We start from the raw sequence: 17,365 nt of genomic DNA on the forward strand, positions 1-17,365 counted from the left end.
CAGCACCGGCCTGGCAGAGCCGGGCCCGGAGCAACGCCGGGGGTGTTCGGTGCTGGGGGCCCCTCTGGGTGCAGGAACCATCCCCTCGCCCTGTCCCGACCTGGAAACTGCCCCCCAGCCCTGGTATAGGTGAGCACCTTGCTGATTTTTTTTTTGTGGGCAGGAGAAGCAGCTCAGTAATTGTCTTGTTACACAGGTGTCATCTCTTTTTAATCTGTTTTTACCTTTTTTCCTCTGCTGTTTTCTGTTATCTGGGTTCCTTCAGGTAGGGCAGTGAAAGCACAAATCCAGTTCATCACTTTCAGGTGGTTCATGTTGACCAGCAATGCCACAGTTCCCTGGGCTTTAATCAGGAGACCTTCAAATACAACTACTTTTATTCCTTTCCTCTCTATATGACATAGCAATATTATAGAAGTATTACTCTGATTCTTTGAAAGAACCTACAACTTATTTCCACTGAAATATTGATGTTCTTTTCCCAGTGGATTTGCCTTCAGAATGGGATGGTTTGGAAAGATAAGGAACTTTCATTTCCATTATCCAGGTTTCATGCCTGGACGTATTTTACAATAGTAAAAGTGATCTGAAAGTGCAACTGTTATAAAACTTCTGAAGTCTTGTATTGTTACATGTGCATTTCACTGTCAAGCCAAAAATGTGACTAATGGTAGTAGCAGGGCTGTGGAGGAGTGAATGGGGGTTTGTTTCACCTCAGGCAGAACCAGACACGTCACGTTTTGGGTTGGGATTGCAGAGCTGTTGCTGCTCGTGGTGTGAGCAGGATTTGGGCGTTCCATGGCCCACTAGAGCTGACAATCCAGATAATTTTGGTTTTCAGGGTCTAGCTCAACAGTATTAAGACAAACAGTACGTGTGCAGTGGCTCGTGGCACACGAATTTATCTTGGTGCTCAGCTGAATTCAAGGTGCTTCTTAGGAGCTGTGGCAATTACACTTCAGAGCCAGTGCCATGTGCAGAGGTGTATAAATATGATACACCCCTATATTTGTACACATATTATACACCTCTGTATTTGTATATATGAAATGTACCTCTGTATCTGTATATATGAAATACTACTCTATATTTGTATATATAACTATATTTTTTTGTATATATAATATGCCTCTATATTTGTATATATACAGTATAACAGTTTACAATGCACATTCCGTTTGCAGCACTGAAATCTAAAGGCTCCAGTGAGGAGATCTCTTAGAAAGTCCGTGTTTCATTTAGCCCCAGACAATGCTGAAATTAATTTAAATATGAATAAGGACTCTCAGCTGTGCTGAGAACAAGCCAAGCTTATCGCTTCAGTGCTGATTGCAAAACCCCAGAGGAACTCCTGGCTTTGGGACTGGGCTCCAAGGGGTTGGAAGTGCCTTGGGAAATAAACCTGAGTGGGGTTTCATGGATAACTCATTTCTCTGGAGCAGAGTTGGACAAACCAGGTGTGGGGAGTCAAGTTGTTTGAGCGTGGCAGTGGGATCAGGACGTGTGGCGTTGGGTGGGTGGCTTTCTCATGGAATATTGGAGTGAAATGCTTCACTCTTCCTGTTCCCCTGCTTCCAAAAAAAAGCCCAAAAAGCCTTGAAATTTCCTTTTTAATATATTAGTTATTGAAATTAGAAAAGGTTTGTCTTCCATGAGATAGAGTTGGAGTTAGTTTGGCTGCATCCCAGAACTCTTTGGCGCTGGTAATTGTGCCAACAGTAAATCTGTCTGGATGAAAATCTTTAGGAGTGATCTGATGCCAGGATAAACATACACATAAATACTGTCTTCATGTTTACATGCACAAACAACATTTGATTTGAGTTTTGTGCTATCTGAGCACCTCAGTTAAAGAAATCTCCCTGCATGGTTTAGTGTGCACATCACAGATGGATACAGTGACTTTCTGGTTCTGCTTCCCCTTCCTCTCATCTCTACTCTCGAAACCAGGGTTTTTTTTAATGCTTTTCATGTCCATGTGGGGCAGATATTTGTGACTTTTCAGTTATAAAATGGTTAATGATGTCTCTGTCAAATGAAGTGCCCATGGCCACAGAGCAACTGGAGTTTGTGGGAGGACTGATGTCAACACAGGATTTGATCTAAATAATTCAGTCAAGTACATTCATGGTAAAAGTGCATGAGCCAGTTGGATGAGTTTTTAATTCTCAGTTACTGATGGGAAGCAGGGATTGCTCTGGCTGCAAATGCTTTTCTGGGCTCTCATTGCAGCCACCATCACATCCCATTTGTGTGATGACACGGGCCAGGTTCTTGTGCTGCTCAAACCATCGTGTTCATATGGAGCTGCATCCCTGGGCTTGGCATAACATGGCTGGAATTAGCAGGACTGATGAGGTTTTCCCAGCAGTTCAGGATGTCAGTGTGGTGTGGGAGTTACAGGCATCAAACAGTCTGTTCTGCATAGGGAAGACCCTCTTGGGAGGTTGGGGGTTCGTGTCCCCTCGTCTCCTCCTTGTCTGTATTGCTCCACCACAGTTTGGTGGATGAACTATTGGGTTTTTCATGTAAAGATATGATATGCCAGCAGTGTCTTCTAGCCACCAGCTTTTCCAGGGGTTTCTGGTTGTTGCTGGGATTTACTCCTTGGGGTTCAGCTGCAGTCAGCTAGCAGATCAGCAGCTGGCAGGCAGAGAGTTTGACACAGGCTGGCAGTGCTGGCACAACACGTCGTTCCTTTCAGAAGCAGAACTTAACAGACAGGTGGGACGGCCAGGTGGGTGCTGACACCTCGCCCAGAAGCTTCCAGAAGGATGGACTGGCAGGAGGTGCCACGGCTGGAGTTGGGCACTGCAGGCTCAGCCCCTGGGTCACTCTGTGCCTGGAGCCAGCGAGCCAGTCTGTGCTGTACCTGTGGTTATTCCAGGACAGTTCAAAGGCTCCCAGCCAGGAAAACACACAGGGAATATGCTTCACAGTAACCCTAATACTTACTTCCTAATCCTTTTCTTTTCCAGTTCGTTTTGGAAGTGGATAACTGCTCAGGTTGCAAGGCTAACAAGAGGTTAGTGCATTCCTTATTTTCTAATGATGTGTTTCATGTAATCACTGTAGTTGTCATGTAAATGCATCAAACCCCAGCAGAGCAGGGGGTATCAAATCTCCATTCCCCATCCACCTTTGTGCTGTGAGGGGCTCCTTTGTTTTCCACATCTGTCATGGCTCTTCCTCAGTTGTAACTGTTCTTTTAATTTTGAAGAAAATGCTTTCATTCCCTGTTGGAACAGTGGAACACTCAGACCCATCCCTGGAAGTGTTCAAGGCCGGGTTGGACAGGGCTTGGAGTTCCCTGTATTCAGAGATTCTTCCCTCTTTATATAATGATTTTTTAATGGAAAATGGAGACCTGAACTTCTGTATTTTCCTCTGAGAGTTGTGAATAATGCCACTAAGTTTCAATACATTAAATACCTTCAGTATATTCAGTAATTGGCAGGGATGATCTGGGGCCAGGAGTTTAAAGTCAGGGTGAGGTCACAGGCCTTCCTGGCTGGCAGACCAGCTCAGGTTGTCCCTCAGTGGCAGGAATTGACCTCAGATTTGGGGGTTTTTTTTGACTTTCTTTTGTCCCTTACAGTGCTGAGAGCCCAGTTTGGGGGAGCCATGGAAGAGTCTTCCCAACCTGACAAATCCCTGGAGCCGAACGCTCACTCCCGCTTCATGATTGGCTCTGTGTCAGAGGATAACTCGGAGGATGAGACGAGCTCCTTGGTGAAACTGGACCTGCTGGAGGAGAAAGAGAGGTCTTTGTCACCTGTGTCTGTCTGCTCGGACTCCCTTTCAGACCTGGGGCTTCCAAACACTCAGGATGGCCTGACAAGCCATATGAGGTATGGAAAAGTGGTTCTCCAATCTTTTTACCATTCCAAAGACAATCCAAATATTCAGCTTTGTATCCAGGTTTGGCTTCAGATGGTTTTGTTGTGCCAAGACATGCTTCAGTGTTCTGTTTCTAAATGACCTCTTGTATGTTTACCTGTATCAAAACCTTCAATTTTCCGTTGGTTTTAGTGGAATATCTGTGCCTGAATTCCTTAAGCACCTTCCAGACATCTCAGCTGTTGAGTGTTATGGGCTTGTCTATCCTGCCTTGTTTTGTCCTGGCTTTCAGAAAATGGAAATGTGTTGACTGAGATGTTTAAAGTTTTCACTTGTGTCTTTTTGGGCCGTTGTTTGTTGAGACAAGGACAACATTTGCTTATTTTGTCTTTGCTTGGAATTTGCTGCTTTGTATGTAGCCAGAGAATTGGCAGTGCCCCTGGGTGGGATCAGTGACTCCATATTGGAATGTTTTTTTGGTTTGGATGGAGAAAATTGTGATGGTTGTAGAAAACATTGGTGTCCCTCAGTGTGGTGATAAACCAAGACTTAATGTGGTCGCTGCTGCCTGAGCTCAGGGAGGGGTTGGTCTCAGGGCTACTCCACTCCTACTCCTAATTCTTTGTGCCTCAAGTGAGCCATGAGTTGGACTTTGGAGATGTTTCCTTGTCCAAAATCCCCTTTATTTTTAGGTGTTGCTGATTTGCATTCCACTAGAGGGATGTGCCTGTTGGATTTTCCCCGATGCAGTCTGGATATCTTGTGTTTTTGGGGTGTCCAGACCACAGTTTCTTTGGCCTGGGATTCTAACTGATAAATGTAAAATGTGGGTGTTGGAATGGATCCTTCCCAAAGCCCAGCTTCTTACCTCCTTCAGGTTTAACAGAGTTGCTCACCATCATCTGAATTCCCACTGCCCTGCAGTTGTTTGTTTGTACTCATTCTATTTATGAAAACATAATTTTGGACAGTGTTAAAAGGCTTCCTAACATCCAAATTTGTGGCAGGAGTTGGCAGTCCCCTGTTTTCAAGCATTTTTAGCATGCAAGGAAGGAAATTTTTACTTAGTATTTATTTGTCCTTGACATCTTCCAGCTGGATATACTTTACAACCTTTCTGTCTGCTGGTTCCTGCAAGAATAGGTTGGTGATGGTTTGTTCTGGTGCCCATCAGCCCAGGGTTCTCTCAGCAGATCCTCCCCATGGTCAGAGCCAAATCTAGGAGAGCTTCCTCTTGCTCTTCTCCTTCTGCCTTTTGACAAGGTGCCATCCCATTCCAGGAACACACAGGACAGTCTGAATCCCACTCCAGTTTTAGACAATCCCTCACTACCTTTACTTCGTTGCTGTTGAAGAGGTGGTTCATTCCAGAAAGGTTTCTGGGTTTGCCAACCAGTAGTAGATATTTATACAGCCAGCTACTCTTTGTTCTTCTGCTTTGCTGGTTTCACTGCTTGTGCAAAGGGATTTTAATCTCCTTTTTTTTTTTTTTTTTTTTTTTTGGTGGTTCCCTTCCCACTTTTGGGAGAAGCTTCTGGAAACACATATTAGCAGACTCTTGAGGTTGGGGCAGAAGGGGGACAGTGGTCTCTATTTTAGAAGGTTGTCATGGTCCTCCTGAGGACCATGTTCAGCCAACTGGCACTTACACAACAGATATAAAACCTTAAAGCAAATTTACAGAGGGTTGCCTTTCCAAAGCCTGCCAGTTGCAATGATTTGCCAGCATGAAAGGTAATTCTGAAGCAGGAACCTGTAACTATATATATTTTAGGAACAGGAGAACTTGGATGAGCACCTAACCATGAATGTGGAAAGAGACAATAGCAGAGAAAGAAAATCAAGCAATTTCCAGGACACTGCCTGGCACCAGAGAGCCCTCATGCAATAGGGGTGCAACCTTGAGCACCTCTGTTGTAACCTGCTTACTTTGGCAGTCGCTTTTGGGAGCTCTTGACTTCGAGTTAAATTGGAGAGAAATGCCAATTCAAATAAAAAAAAAAAGTTACAGCATTATAGGCTGTTTTTCTAAGATAAACTCAGATGAGTTGAAATACTTATCAGGATGGCTGTCCCTTTCACCAGATTTCTAAACCGTGTTTACAGATGGAGAAACTGAGACAAAGACAACAGCAAAGACAAGTTCAACAACTTGCCTGGAGTCCCTCTGTGACAGTGAGTTCTTGGAACACAGGTGCTCTTGCTTCCAGCATCCTTTGGTGATCACAGAGGTACCACACTTGGTAAAGTGACAAAGATTAAGTCAGGGGGAGTTCTGCACAGTTTGACCAGCGGGTCACACGAGGTGCAGGTTCTTTTTGAAGACGTGGCCAAAAATCTTTCCATTTGCTGGTTATTTTCCCACAGAATAAAGGTAGAGATGGCTCGTCCTTGAGGTGAGGGGCTTTGCTGCAGAGGAGTCCTCCTGAGGGAAAAATCACAACTAAAAATTCCCTATTAAACTGTTTCTGCCTCAACCCACGAGTTTTCCAGCTTTTACCCTTTGGATTCTCTCCCCGATCCTGCTGGTGGGGAGTGAGTGAGCGGCTGTGAGGGCTTGGCTGCTGGGGTTAAACCATGACAGCAGGTGTGTCTGAGCTGGAATCCTTGCTGAGAGCTGGAATCCTTGCCGAGAGCCTCCTCTGCTGGGGCTGGGATGTTCCATGGGTGCATCCTGCCCAATCTCGGGGTGCCCGTGTGCCAGCCGTGTTTCCCACTGGAGCACGCAGAGCATGTGTGCTCTGCTCTTTCATCCATCACCTTATTGATCTTTGTTAAGTGTTTATGCTGTTGCTAAAGACACTCCTGCTGGGACAGGTTGTACAATATGGGCTTTCATGCCACGGGAGATCCGTGAAGACCTTTGGCTGTGCCAGTTGGCCGCTGCTCCGCGGGGTTGGGAAAGCCACGCTCTGATAACGAACTTTAAATTGGTGTGTGGAACATCAGTGCTTACAAAAGGTGTGTGGGGAGAGTAACCACGCAGGCTGGGGTGTTCTGGTGCTTTGCCTCCTTGTAGCTGTGCTTTATTTAAAGACTATCAGGAACAACAATCGTGTAAACGCCCTCCTTGCTCTGTAGTTCCAGCCCCCAGCGTGGAAAACAAGTGACCTCGAAGAAAATACTCCACTTGTGTACAGTTTGCATCAGCAAAATTTAGTCTTTGTTGTTGTGTTTTTTACCTTTGGAGAATAAACCCAAGTGTACCATTTTTTCTTTTTCCCTTTTTTTTATTTTTTTGCTTGTGTTGTCTTTTAAGTTCAGAAGTTTCCATCAGCACTTCCAGTCCCTCCTGCTGGGATACAGTTGTCCTTGTATTGTAGTGAGCTGTTATACAGTTGCTGTGCTGCTTTCTGAAGTGTCAGTGGTAGATTAAGTAACTTCTCTGTGAATACCACCTGGAGAGGACTTTGGGCCTGCTTTGTTTAATAAATTGTTCTTGATTATTGCTAAATTTAATTTCTAGCTTCCAAGACAGTATCTTGTATCAAATTCTTGTTTAAAATAGAATAAAACCTGGATGTCTTCTGGTATTTATACATCAGGGCTCTGGTTTCATAAGCAATGACATGGGTGTACAGAGTCACCTGACAATCCACTTGTATCAGCTGAAAGCCAAATTTTTGGATGTAGTTCAGCTGTTACCTCTGCTTTAAGCACACAAAGTTTAGCCCTTCGCACCCAACACTGTTTGGACTCCTCATTAAATAGTCTCAAGAAATTATTGAGATGCTTAAGCAGAACTAATCATCTATTAAAGGCAATTTGGAAGAATGCCTCAATGTTAGCCTGGATAGTAGTGGTTGGTGTGCCCAGCCTGGCACTGGGACAGGGTGCCTGCTTAGGAACCAGCCTTGGAGTGACTGCACAGAGTCCTGAAGGTAAGAAAGGCTCCTTTTGAGCCTGTTCTGAACTGAAAAAGTTCCTTTGCAGCCCCGCAGTTCGTGGTTAGGAGGTTGCCCTGCAGAGCAGTGATCCTGTGAGATTGTTGGTGCTGCTGTGATTTTATCCCCAGCTGGGCAGGGAGGTACAATGTGCTGTGGTGTCTGCAGGGCCACAGGGACTGGGCCAGCTTGGGTTGGAAATCCAGGATTTCTCCTTTGCTTGGCAGCTCATGGCCATTGACTTCATCCAGCTGGAGTGAAAAGTGAATTTCCTCCTCTGTGTGTTGAAAGAGGAGACTTGTAAGGTGGTTTGGGTTGTACCAATAACCTGTGAATTACAGCTCTTTTCTCCTCTGGAAGCTACTCTTCTTCCTGAACAAATACACTGTAGATTTCTCCTCTGCATACCTGTCAGAAGTTGCATTCTTCTTATTTTGGTGTAAGTTATTTTACTCCCTTTGACCTCAGTTAACAGGGGACACATCATCTCTAAATTCTGTCATTTGTTGGGAGATTGTGCAAAGATTACTTGGCTGAGATACCACAGCATGACAACGTCTCACATGGTTACTTATCTCATACTTGCAATTGAAAGGTAAACAAGGTCACTTGGTCTCTATCAGAAATACTTTAGTGCCCCCTCCTGTATTTTGCTGAATTCCCTCCCTTTTCCCCCAGACTGGGACATGTGGAATCCCCTCACAACCTAGTACTGGTATTCTCACTGGCTGCAGGAAAAGCTGTCAATGAAAGTAGGAAGTGTCATTAAACCTATTTTAGGAAGGGAAAGCAAATAATCTCCAGGCTGGGGAATAACTGGGATCTCTTGACTCCGTGGGTAGCGGGAGCTGGAATGTGCTGCACTGTGCTTTCCAGGCAAGAATGTCCTCCTTCAGGTAAACTTAATGTGAGATTCCCCCACCTACCCCCTAATTCTGGTTTTAAAAGGTCCATTCTTGTGTTCCTGCAGATCAGATCTGTTCAGCACTTGAACTTTGCCAGAGAGCATGGGGAGGGCTCCCTGCCAAGGGCTCCAATTCCGCTCCGGGCTCCAGTGTGGGACTATCTTGTACTGTTGTTGTTGCTGTTGTTAACTTTTATCTTGGTGCCAGGGCTTGACCTGGAGAGTGTTGGGCTGGTTGTTGCTCCAGGAACACGTGGAATTTTATACTTCATGAGGATGTAGAAGTAAAGCTCTGCCAGTACTTTTATAACTGGAGGACGGGTATCCGTTTGATTCAAACTTGGCTGTGAATTTGGATTGATGTTTGGATTCACTGGGTGTTTCTTAGGGGTGAAAACGTGGTGCCATGGGTCTAAGTGGGAAGGACATGATGGAGCAATGGGTTCTGAAAGATGAATTTGAAGAAGGAGGGAAGTTTGCAGGAGGCTGAGGCTTGTTGGGCGTGAGACTCGTGGAGCTGAGTGCAGGATCCCTTGGAAGGAACAGTCAGAGGGAATGGGATGCATCGAAGAGCTGGGGAGTGAGGTGGTTCTGGTCATGGTATAAGAGAATATGTGATCCAGAGGAACTCAAGGAGCTTTAAATCATCAGCTTCCCTCCTGTAATGACAGCTGTGGTGTTGCTGTGGGACTTGAAAGGATCCCCAGTGATCTGGGATGTGCATCCTGGGAATGGTCCCATTCCAGACACATCCAGCACGGCAGATAAACTGCCCAGTGTGTGGTTTGGGAGGAAATGTCTGACAAACAAATGTTTCACAGCACTTAAAATCTGCACCCATTGCAGCAGTTGGCACTTGGTTATCTGGGAGGAATCCCCATTTGGGCTCTGTAAAAAGACCCTGCTTTAAGCTAAAACCTACCTGGATGGCTGCTGGAATTCTGTGTTACCGTGGAATGGGAGTTATTTACCAGGGAGCAGGGAGGGGGCTGGTTCTGTTCTTTCATGGTGCATCCTTTCTTTAATTCCTGAAGTCCTTAGGCTCCATCCTTTGTCAGAGCTGAGTCAAGGTTCATTTTTTTTTAATCTGGACATTGAAGCCCTGGTTTTGTCCATCTCTGCATTCAGACCAACTGCTCTGTCTCTTTAAAATCATGGGCAAAACTGTCTTTGAGTGCAGATTGCTGCCTCCAGTGCCTGCTACCTGAGGCATAGGGAACCATTTATTCCAGCTGTGGAATTCTGCATCCCTTGCTGGACAGCATTTCTGCTTGTTCCTTCTCTGTGAAACAGGATGGAAGGGCAGAGCTAAAACTGGAGCAGATCTTAGGGAGACTTCAGCTGCCTCAGTCTTATCACTCAGATCAAAGACAAGTTCACATCATATTTACAAAACGTAAAGCCCAAATGAAAGAGGGGAGCTGCCCTTTCCACACCCTTTCCAGGTGGAATCCAGAGGGAAATAATCCCAAATCCTTTCTCTGGGGTGTGTGTGTGTGTGTGTGTGTGTGCTGCAGTCTGCTCCAGGCTGCCTTTCACACCAGGCAGCTCATGCATCCCTGCCTTTGGAATCCACAGCCACGTCACCCCTGGCCCCTGGCATGTGGCAGTGCTGGGATCAGTGCTGGCTCCTGGCTGCGATGTGCCTCAGGTATGTGTCTGGAAGGAATGCTTTTTCCTTGGAGGCTGGAGGAAGGGAGGAGCACGGCACAGCCTTTCCCTTTGTCTGCCAGCAGGCCTGGGCTCCGAGGAGGGGGTGGATTTCCTGGGATATTTGGGTTTTGAGGAGCATTACGTGTCGAAAGTGAGCTTTGGGGAGTGTGTGTGTGTGTTGGGTGGTAAGTCCTGTATCAGTGACACATCCTCGTGGAGCTTATTTTTGTGGGGATGCTGCAGCAAATCGTGGCCATTGATTTCACAGCAGCGGATTCAGCTGGCAGAAGGGAATATTTTTAACCAATGCTGAAGCTGCTCCTCCAGATTTGCTCCTCCAGCAGCAAATCGTGGCCATTTCCTTCATAGCAGGGGATTCAGCTGGTAGAAGGCACAGGGAATGTTTTTAACCAGTGCCACATCGAGCTGTGTGTACACACAGGATTTGTTTCCTTGCAGCCACAATGGTCAGGAATCGTTTGGACTGGGGGCTGTGGGTGGTTTTTACGGAGAAAGGCAAATATTTAGGAAACTGTTCTCACAAAACCTGAAAAATCAAATTTCAGTTATACTGTGTGTAGATTTCAATCTTGAGATCAAACCCGGGATATCCAAAGGAACCACAGACTGTGTTTTGTTTTGAAAATGGTGAAATATACCATGGACTACATGAAACGTGGGGTGGGGTCACTGGGTGTTTGCTGGGCTTTGCTGGTCTCACGTAGGGACGACCAGAAGAGAAAGTGGCACAGATTTTATCTGAGTCTGCAAATTCGTGATTCCCTGTCCTTGTGATGGCTTGTCTGGAAATGGTGAAGAACCTGGGAGAGCAGAATTCCATGGCTGGAGCCAGATGTGCTGGGTGTGGGAGGCAGGATTGTTCCCTGTGGAAGGTGAGAGCAGGGATTGGTTCCATCTGGGTGAGTGGTGTGGTGTGAGGATGCTCAGGATGGAGTCAGGGCTGGAAAATATCGCAGGACAAGTTGCTTTTTCTTGTGTACTTCTGTTTTAACATGAATTAAGTGGGGAATTTCTGGTGTACCTAATGATTGGGTAGTTTGAGCTGCTCTTCACAGAGGAACAAAGGCTGGCAGGTGAGAGGCATTGACTTCCTGGGTAGCTATGTCATTTTGGGATGTTTTGGTTTGTTAAACTCTGTTCTCTCCCTGGCACCTCCTGTCTCTGGTGAGGTTTATTTGCAGTGTGAGGCTGCCCTCACTCCACAGTGTGTTGCTGTCCCTGTGCCTTCCTGCATCCCTGGATGTGCCCCTGCTGCTGCTCCTCACCGTGTCACCTGTCCTGGCCTTCAGGGCTCGAGGTTACATCCAGGTTAATGTGACACTTTGTCCCTGGGTATTTGTTCCTTTTTTGAGTGATTCCCTCCTGGGTGACTGTGTTTTGCTCAGGCTTTTGGGATGTGTGTGCACCAGATCAAAGCTGTGCTGCCTGGCTGTGGCCCTACACCAGGACAGACCCAAGTGTCCTGACATTTAAAAATTTCCAGCTGCTGTGCCTCGTTTCAGTCCAGGTTTGATCATCAAGGCACTTCTGCAGTTATTGCCTTTGCTTGTCCCTACCCCCAAAATTTGCAATTTATGTCTTTGTCTGTGCTTGATATTCCTGTGCAGGGCTGGGAGTTGGACTTTGGTGATCCCTGTGGGTCCCTTCCAGCTCAGGATATTCCATGATTCTGTGATACTGAGTAAACATTCTCCCTTCCTCCAGTGATGTTTTTTGACCCTGCTGTGCTGTAACACTTTGCTTGTGAGGATGTTTATTCTCCCAGCACTTGGAGTGATCTCGTCTCCGTTTTATAGGTGGGAAACAGGCTCAGAAAACACAAGTGACATGTCCAGGGTCTCCCAGCTTTCAGGCTGGTGCCCAGTGTGATGTGTCCTCTCCTGGCAGCCTCCCCACCGTGTCTGTGTGCCTGTGACATTCCTGTCTGCAGCCCTGGAAACGCTTTCCCTGCCACCTCCCCACCCCTCCTGGAAACCCAGCCTCAGATCCCACACACGCTGCCTGAATCTTGGGGCAGATTCACCTTGCAGAACTCCCTCAACCCCCCCAAAAAATCCCCCAAACCCACCAGAAAACCACCCAAACACCACCAAAGCCCCCCGAAAACCCACCCAAAATCCCCCGATCCCCCACAAAACACCCCAAACCCCCCCCCAAACCATCTCAAACCACCCCCCAAAACCACCCCACCCCCCCATGCCCCGAATCCTCCCAAAACCACCCCAAAAACCGCTGCTGAGGAATGTGCTCCCCCTGCCTCTGGAGCAAGAGTCCTTGGTGGAATGCTGACAGAGGGATGGGAAGGCTGCGCAGGCCCTGAGTTTGGGATCGTGACCCCCCTTTGGGATCATGACCCCCCTTTTGGGATCATGACCCCCCTTTTGGTGATCCGTGACCCCTTGTTGGGATCGTGAACCCCCCCTTTTGGGATCGTGACCCCCCCTTTTGGGATCGTGACCCCCCCTTTGGGATCGTGAGCCTCCCCCTTTTGGGAGCGTGACCTCCCCTTTTGGGATCGTGACCCCCCTTTTGGGATCGTGACCCCCCTTTTGGGAGCGTGGCCCGGAGCAGCCCCGCGTGCGGGTGCCGCGCGTTTAAACCTCCTTACATAACCTGTAGATCATTTTCTCTCTTTCCTGATCAGCTGCTTCCCTGCCAGTGACGCCAGGGAGGCCGGTCCCCTCCGTGCCTGCTGCGTCACGGGAAGGGGCACTCGGGGCTGGTGGAAGCCAAGGGGACAGAGGTTACGGGATTGAAGCAATCGGGGAAGTGCCGCTGCTCCGAGGAGGAGCCACGCCAGGGCAGGAGGCTCTTGGCAGCTTTTTCCCTGCTGGGCTCGGAGCTGCAGAATTGGCAGCAGTAAAATAGCTGCAGCTTCGTTAGGCGAGGCGTAAGCGAGCCCTGAAATCTGTTAATTGCTGCGCTGAGGCAGCATGGAGGATTCTGCAGAGCAGAGTCAGGAGATGAGGTATCACATGCTGCAGAGGTAAGAATGACTGATCTGATCGTTTCCTCGTAGCTGGGCTCTGTCCTGGAAATGCTTCCTGAGGTTTTGGTGTTCGTTTTGTCCTCTGGAAGCTCGCAGTGCTGTGCATGCAGTGTGTAATGGAGATGCCAGATGTGTTCCAGCTGGGGACTCTGGGTTAGAAAAGTTTAAGATGCTGCACGACTTCTAACCCCTGTAAATTCTGAAGGAGGGGTGAACACTTTGGAAATTCCTCCATCACAGAACGCTGCAGTTGTGGCCAGGTGATTAATAGGGTTGCCAGTCACTAACTCAGCATTTACTCTGTTTTGTTCAGAGCTCAGTGTGTTTCTTCCTTGCTGCCCAGCTTCTACCTCATCTTACCCAGCAAAAAAAAACCAAACAAAACTCTTCTGTTTTGGTTACAGTGTGCAGCCTGTGGTTATTAATAAGTAAACTTGATGTTTTTGGTATGCTCACAAGTTAAACTGAGCTGTACCTGCTTATAAACAAGTGTTTGTGCACTATTCTGGGTGCTGAACCTGTGGCTCTGTTGACACTGTACCTGTGGCAGTGTCTTTGTGTGTAGTAATTTCAGGTTGGCAGGACAGTTCATATCTAAACATGTTCTGAAGTTCTGACCTCAGGATTTTTACCTTTTTTCTGTTTTTGTTGGGACTACTCTCAATAACCCTGCAATGAATAAACCTGTCTCACTCTTGTGAGACTGTGCTCCTTCCTTGCCATGAAGACTCTGACCCCCTAAATACACAACTTTAGTAGAAATTCAACCTTAACTACACATTTCCTCTTTTTCTTGCCTGTGGACTCCTGAGATTGACAGGAGTGTGTGAACTTTTGCTCACAGGAACACATTCTAGGTTCAGTGACCATGTCTGGAAGTGCAGCTTACTGGAAGGAGGGAAAGTACAAGGGGATGAACCTGTGCACATAGAGCTTGTTCTTTGCCTTTCTCTGAGTATCAGCTACCTGCTCTTCTCTGAGATAAGTTACTAGACTGGATGTAGTTGGTCTGACCTAGTAAAGCCATTTATGTGTCCCAGAATGTCACTGGGAGACAGACATCTGGTTTTTTGCAGGCTCTAAAATCATCCTTTTGTTCTGGTTTTCCTGTTACCTTCACTTCTCCCACTCTTGGCTTCATGGATTGCTTTAAATTCCCTTCCACTGTGCTTGGAACACGTTTGCATGTCCCAGTCAAGCTCAACGTTCCAAGGCTATAACTTGAAGCTCTCCACCAGCCATTTGTTGTGGGAGCATCTCACGTGTGGGAGAGAAAGCTTGAATTTCAAGTGCTGCAAATGTGCTTCCATGCTGTTCTGGAAGTCCTCACGACGTCAGGGCTGTGCACAGCAGGATGTCCCAGCCCCAGGAGATGGTGTGTGTGAAGGTGGAGTGGGGGGAAGGATCCTCCACCCTGAGTGTGGTAGATAAGCATGTCTTTATGGTTAGCTCTGGGCACTGATCTTGCCTTACCTGGAGGGTTGTTTTTCCTTCTAGGACAGTCTGGAACAGTTTGGTCAGGGTTTTTTTTCACCAGCAGATTGTTTTATCAAGGTGCTGGTCTGTGGTGTTACCGTGCTCCTGGTGAAGGGTTCAGGAGGGTCTGTGTTCCACATGGACAAATCTTCACAGGCCATAATGTATTTGTGAGGGAATGTGAGGGGGAATACATGTCTCTCCTGTCAGGATATGGCCAGGCCCCTCTAACAGCAGCTCATTCCAGCTGGGATGCTCCAGCCCTCACCTGGGGCAGGGAACTTCCAGGTACAGCTCTTGGGCTACCTGGCCTTGGTGGCTGTGTTGGTAGAAGATGTTGTACGTGCCTTGACTTCTCTTTGGGTTGGTTTCCCCTTCGTGCCCTCCCCCAGCCATTCCAGCTGCTTTCTGCTGAATCCTATCCCATTTCCCAGTGGAATTGCTCAATGGGAGCAGCTCCTCAGCAGCTGATTAGGCCAGAGGTTCCTGTGGGCTCCCTGTGGCTCCTGGGCACAGATGGTGCCAGTGCCCGCCCCTCCAGTGGCACCAACCCTTTGGGTGCTGTTGTGTCTTTCCAAAGCTCTGGTTTGATTTTTGAACGCCTTCCCAATGCTCATTCCTGCAGAAGGGTTCTGTGATCCTGCTGGTGGCAGGGGCGTTAGGAGAAGAACAGGAAATACAGTAAAAGATCAGTAAACCATAGGGTGATCTGGGAGGTAACACTTCAGGGCCTGTGAGATAAAAAGTGTCCCGTTATTTCCCCCTCATGCTGCTCCCTGCAGACACACGGTGTGAAGAGCAGGTTTTGGCTTTTCTGTTGTGTCTCCTCTCACAGTTTCAGCTTTTTCAACCTCACCAAATCAAAGCCAAAGGGTGACTTATCCCTGTTGTTGCTGTGGAAGCTGAAGCAGAAGAACGGGAAGTGACTGTGCCATTCCCACACAAAGGCGGTGGCAGGACACGGGGCTGGTCTTGGCAGACACAAAACTGGCTTTCTCTGTGTGTAGTAGAAGTAACGTGATTAATTTGTCCTCTGGCTCTCAGAGCTTTTGAGGAAGATGTTAAAGACTGGAGAGTGGAAAACTCTTGGAAAATGATTTCCATAGCCAGTCTCGTTTCCACCTGGAGATGTATTTGCTGTTCTTCCCCAAGAGGATTTCCTTACAGAGGCTGATCTTTGTAGCTTGTTTTGCCAAAGCCAGAAATCACTGTGGTTGTTTCCCAGCTTCCCTAGATGGATTGAAAGCAGGCTGGTGGAACACTGTTGTTCTGTGTTGGGCAGCAACATATGGTGAACATATTTTTACCTATTCATATATTGGCACAGCTGGAATTTCTCCAGATAACCTGGATTTTTGGGAGAACTGAAGAAGAGCCATCCTGTAAAACTGAGGAGCAGGCCATGGGGGTCTGGAGGCAAGGAGGGATTCTGCTCCTCTGCTTGGGGAGTGTGGTCAAGGGGAACTTTACAAAATATTCCCATATCTTCTGCACTGACAAGTTGTTTCTGTCTCCCACAATTTGCTCAGGCCCAGCATGTCTGGTTTGCACCTTGTCAAGCAGGGCCGGGACAGGAAGAAGGTTGATGTGCAGAGGGATTTCACTGTTGCTTCTCCAGCAGAATTTGTCACTCGGTTTGGAGGAAATAAAGTTATTGAAAAGGCAAGTTGCTGACCCCTTTTAGCATATTGCATTTTGTTCCCCTCTCCTGAGCTGTGACTTCTCTCTCTCTAAGGCTGTAGGTATCAAATTATTAATATTCCTGAGTTTGGAAGTTGTACTTCTGCCTGGAATCATTGTGTTTCCTTTCTCTTTTATATATGATAAATAAATATCTCATTCTTTTAGCTGAATGTGAGAGGAAGAGAAATATGAGTTAGCCAGAGCACTTCTGCTGATCCAGGGGGTTTTATAGACAGTCATAACAAAGGTAGACTGGAAAAACACTAAAAAATATATTTAAAAATACATAATTTGATGGATGAGATCTCTGTCAGCTATTGGAAGTTTTAGCCACTTGTTTTACCTGTTCTCTGTGCCCTTCTGCTCTTTTGTCCAACCAAAACATAATACATTAAAATTTTATGGGGGATCAAGAGCTGGCTTCTGAATTAACTGCTGGGCCACGAACTGGATGCTGGCCAAGGAAACTGCACAGCCCCAAACTGGGCAAAAAAGTCTGCAGAGGAAAAACCTGTTTGCATAATTGTTTAGTGTTTTGTGCCATTTAGGCTCTGTTTCATCCCAGCTTCTAATCCCCTCAGGTGCTGATAGCAAATAATGGCATTGCAGCAGTGAAGTGCATGAGGTCCATCCGGCGCTGGTCCTACGAGATGTTCAGGAATGAAAGGGCCATCAGATTTGTTGTCATGGTGACTCCTGAGGACCTGAAGGCCAATGCAGGTGGGTTGTAAACCTGGGGAAGGTGCACAGCCTTCTCCTGGCACTCACCTGCGTGTCCAGAGGGATGCAAGGGTGGAATGCGTGTCCACTGCGTCATGTTCTGACAGTAACAGGGGTGTCTGGGAGGAGAGAAGTACTTTTTAGAGTCGGTCCTATGAGGAGCAGCTGAGGGAGCTGGGGGGGCTCAGCCTGGAG

The 17,365-nt window shown here is 47.2% G+C and overlaps 1 protein-coding gene across 6 annotated transcripts in view; it reads left to right on the forward strand.

Annotated features, from left to right (window-relative positions):
- The window catches only part of ACACA (acetyl-CoA carboxylase alpha), a 111,308-nt gene continuing 93,943 nt past the window's right edge, over positions 1-17,365 (forward strand). For 4 of the 6 annotated variants that reach the window (XM_018084798.2, XM_018084797.2, XM_018084799.2 and 1 more), the window contains exons 1-5: positions 67-129; positions 2,979-3,025; positions 3,599-3,851; positions 16,297-16,429; positions 17,032-17,170. In XM_018084798.2, coding sequence (XP_017940287.2) covers positions 3,625-3,851; positions 16,297-16,429; positions 17,032-17,170 — 499 coding nt within the window. In that variant the 5' untranslated portion in view covers positions 67-129; positions 2,979-3,025; positions 3,599-3,624. Of the gene's footprint in view, positions 130-2,978; positions 3,026-3,598; positions 3,852-13,137; positions 13,289-16,296; positions 16,430-17,031; positions 17,171-17,365 lie in introns of those variants that run through there. The other 2 variants (XM_018084801.3, XM_018084800.2) reach the window with 2 other exon arrangements.

Source organism: Manacus vitellinus, unplaced genomic scaffold (genome assembly GCF_001715985.3).
Source record: "Manacus vitellinus isolate BGI_N305 unplaced genomic scaffold, ASM171598v3 scaffold_76_pilon, whole genome shotgun sequence".
Classification (NCBI taxonomy): Eukaryota; Metazoa; Chordata; class Aves; order Passeriformes; family Pipridae; genus Manacus; species Manacus vitellinus.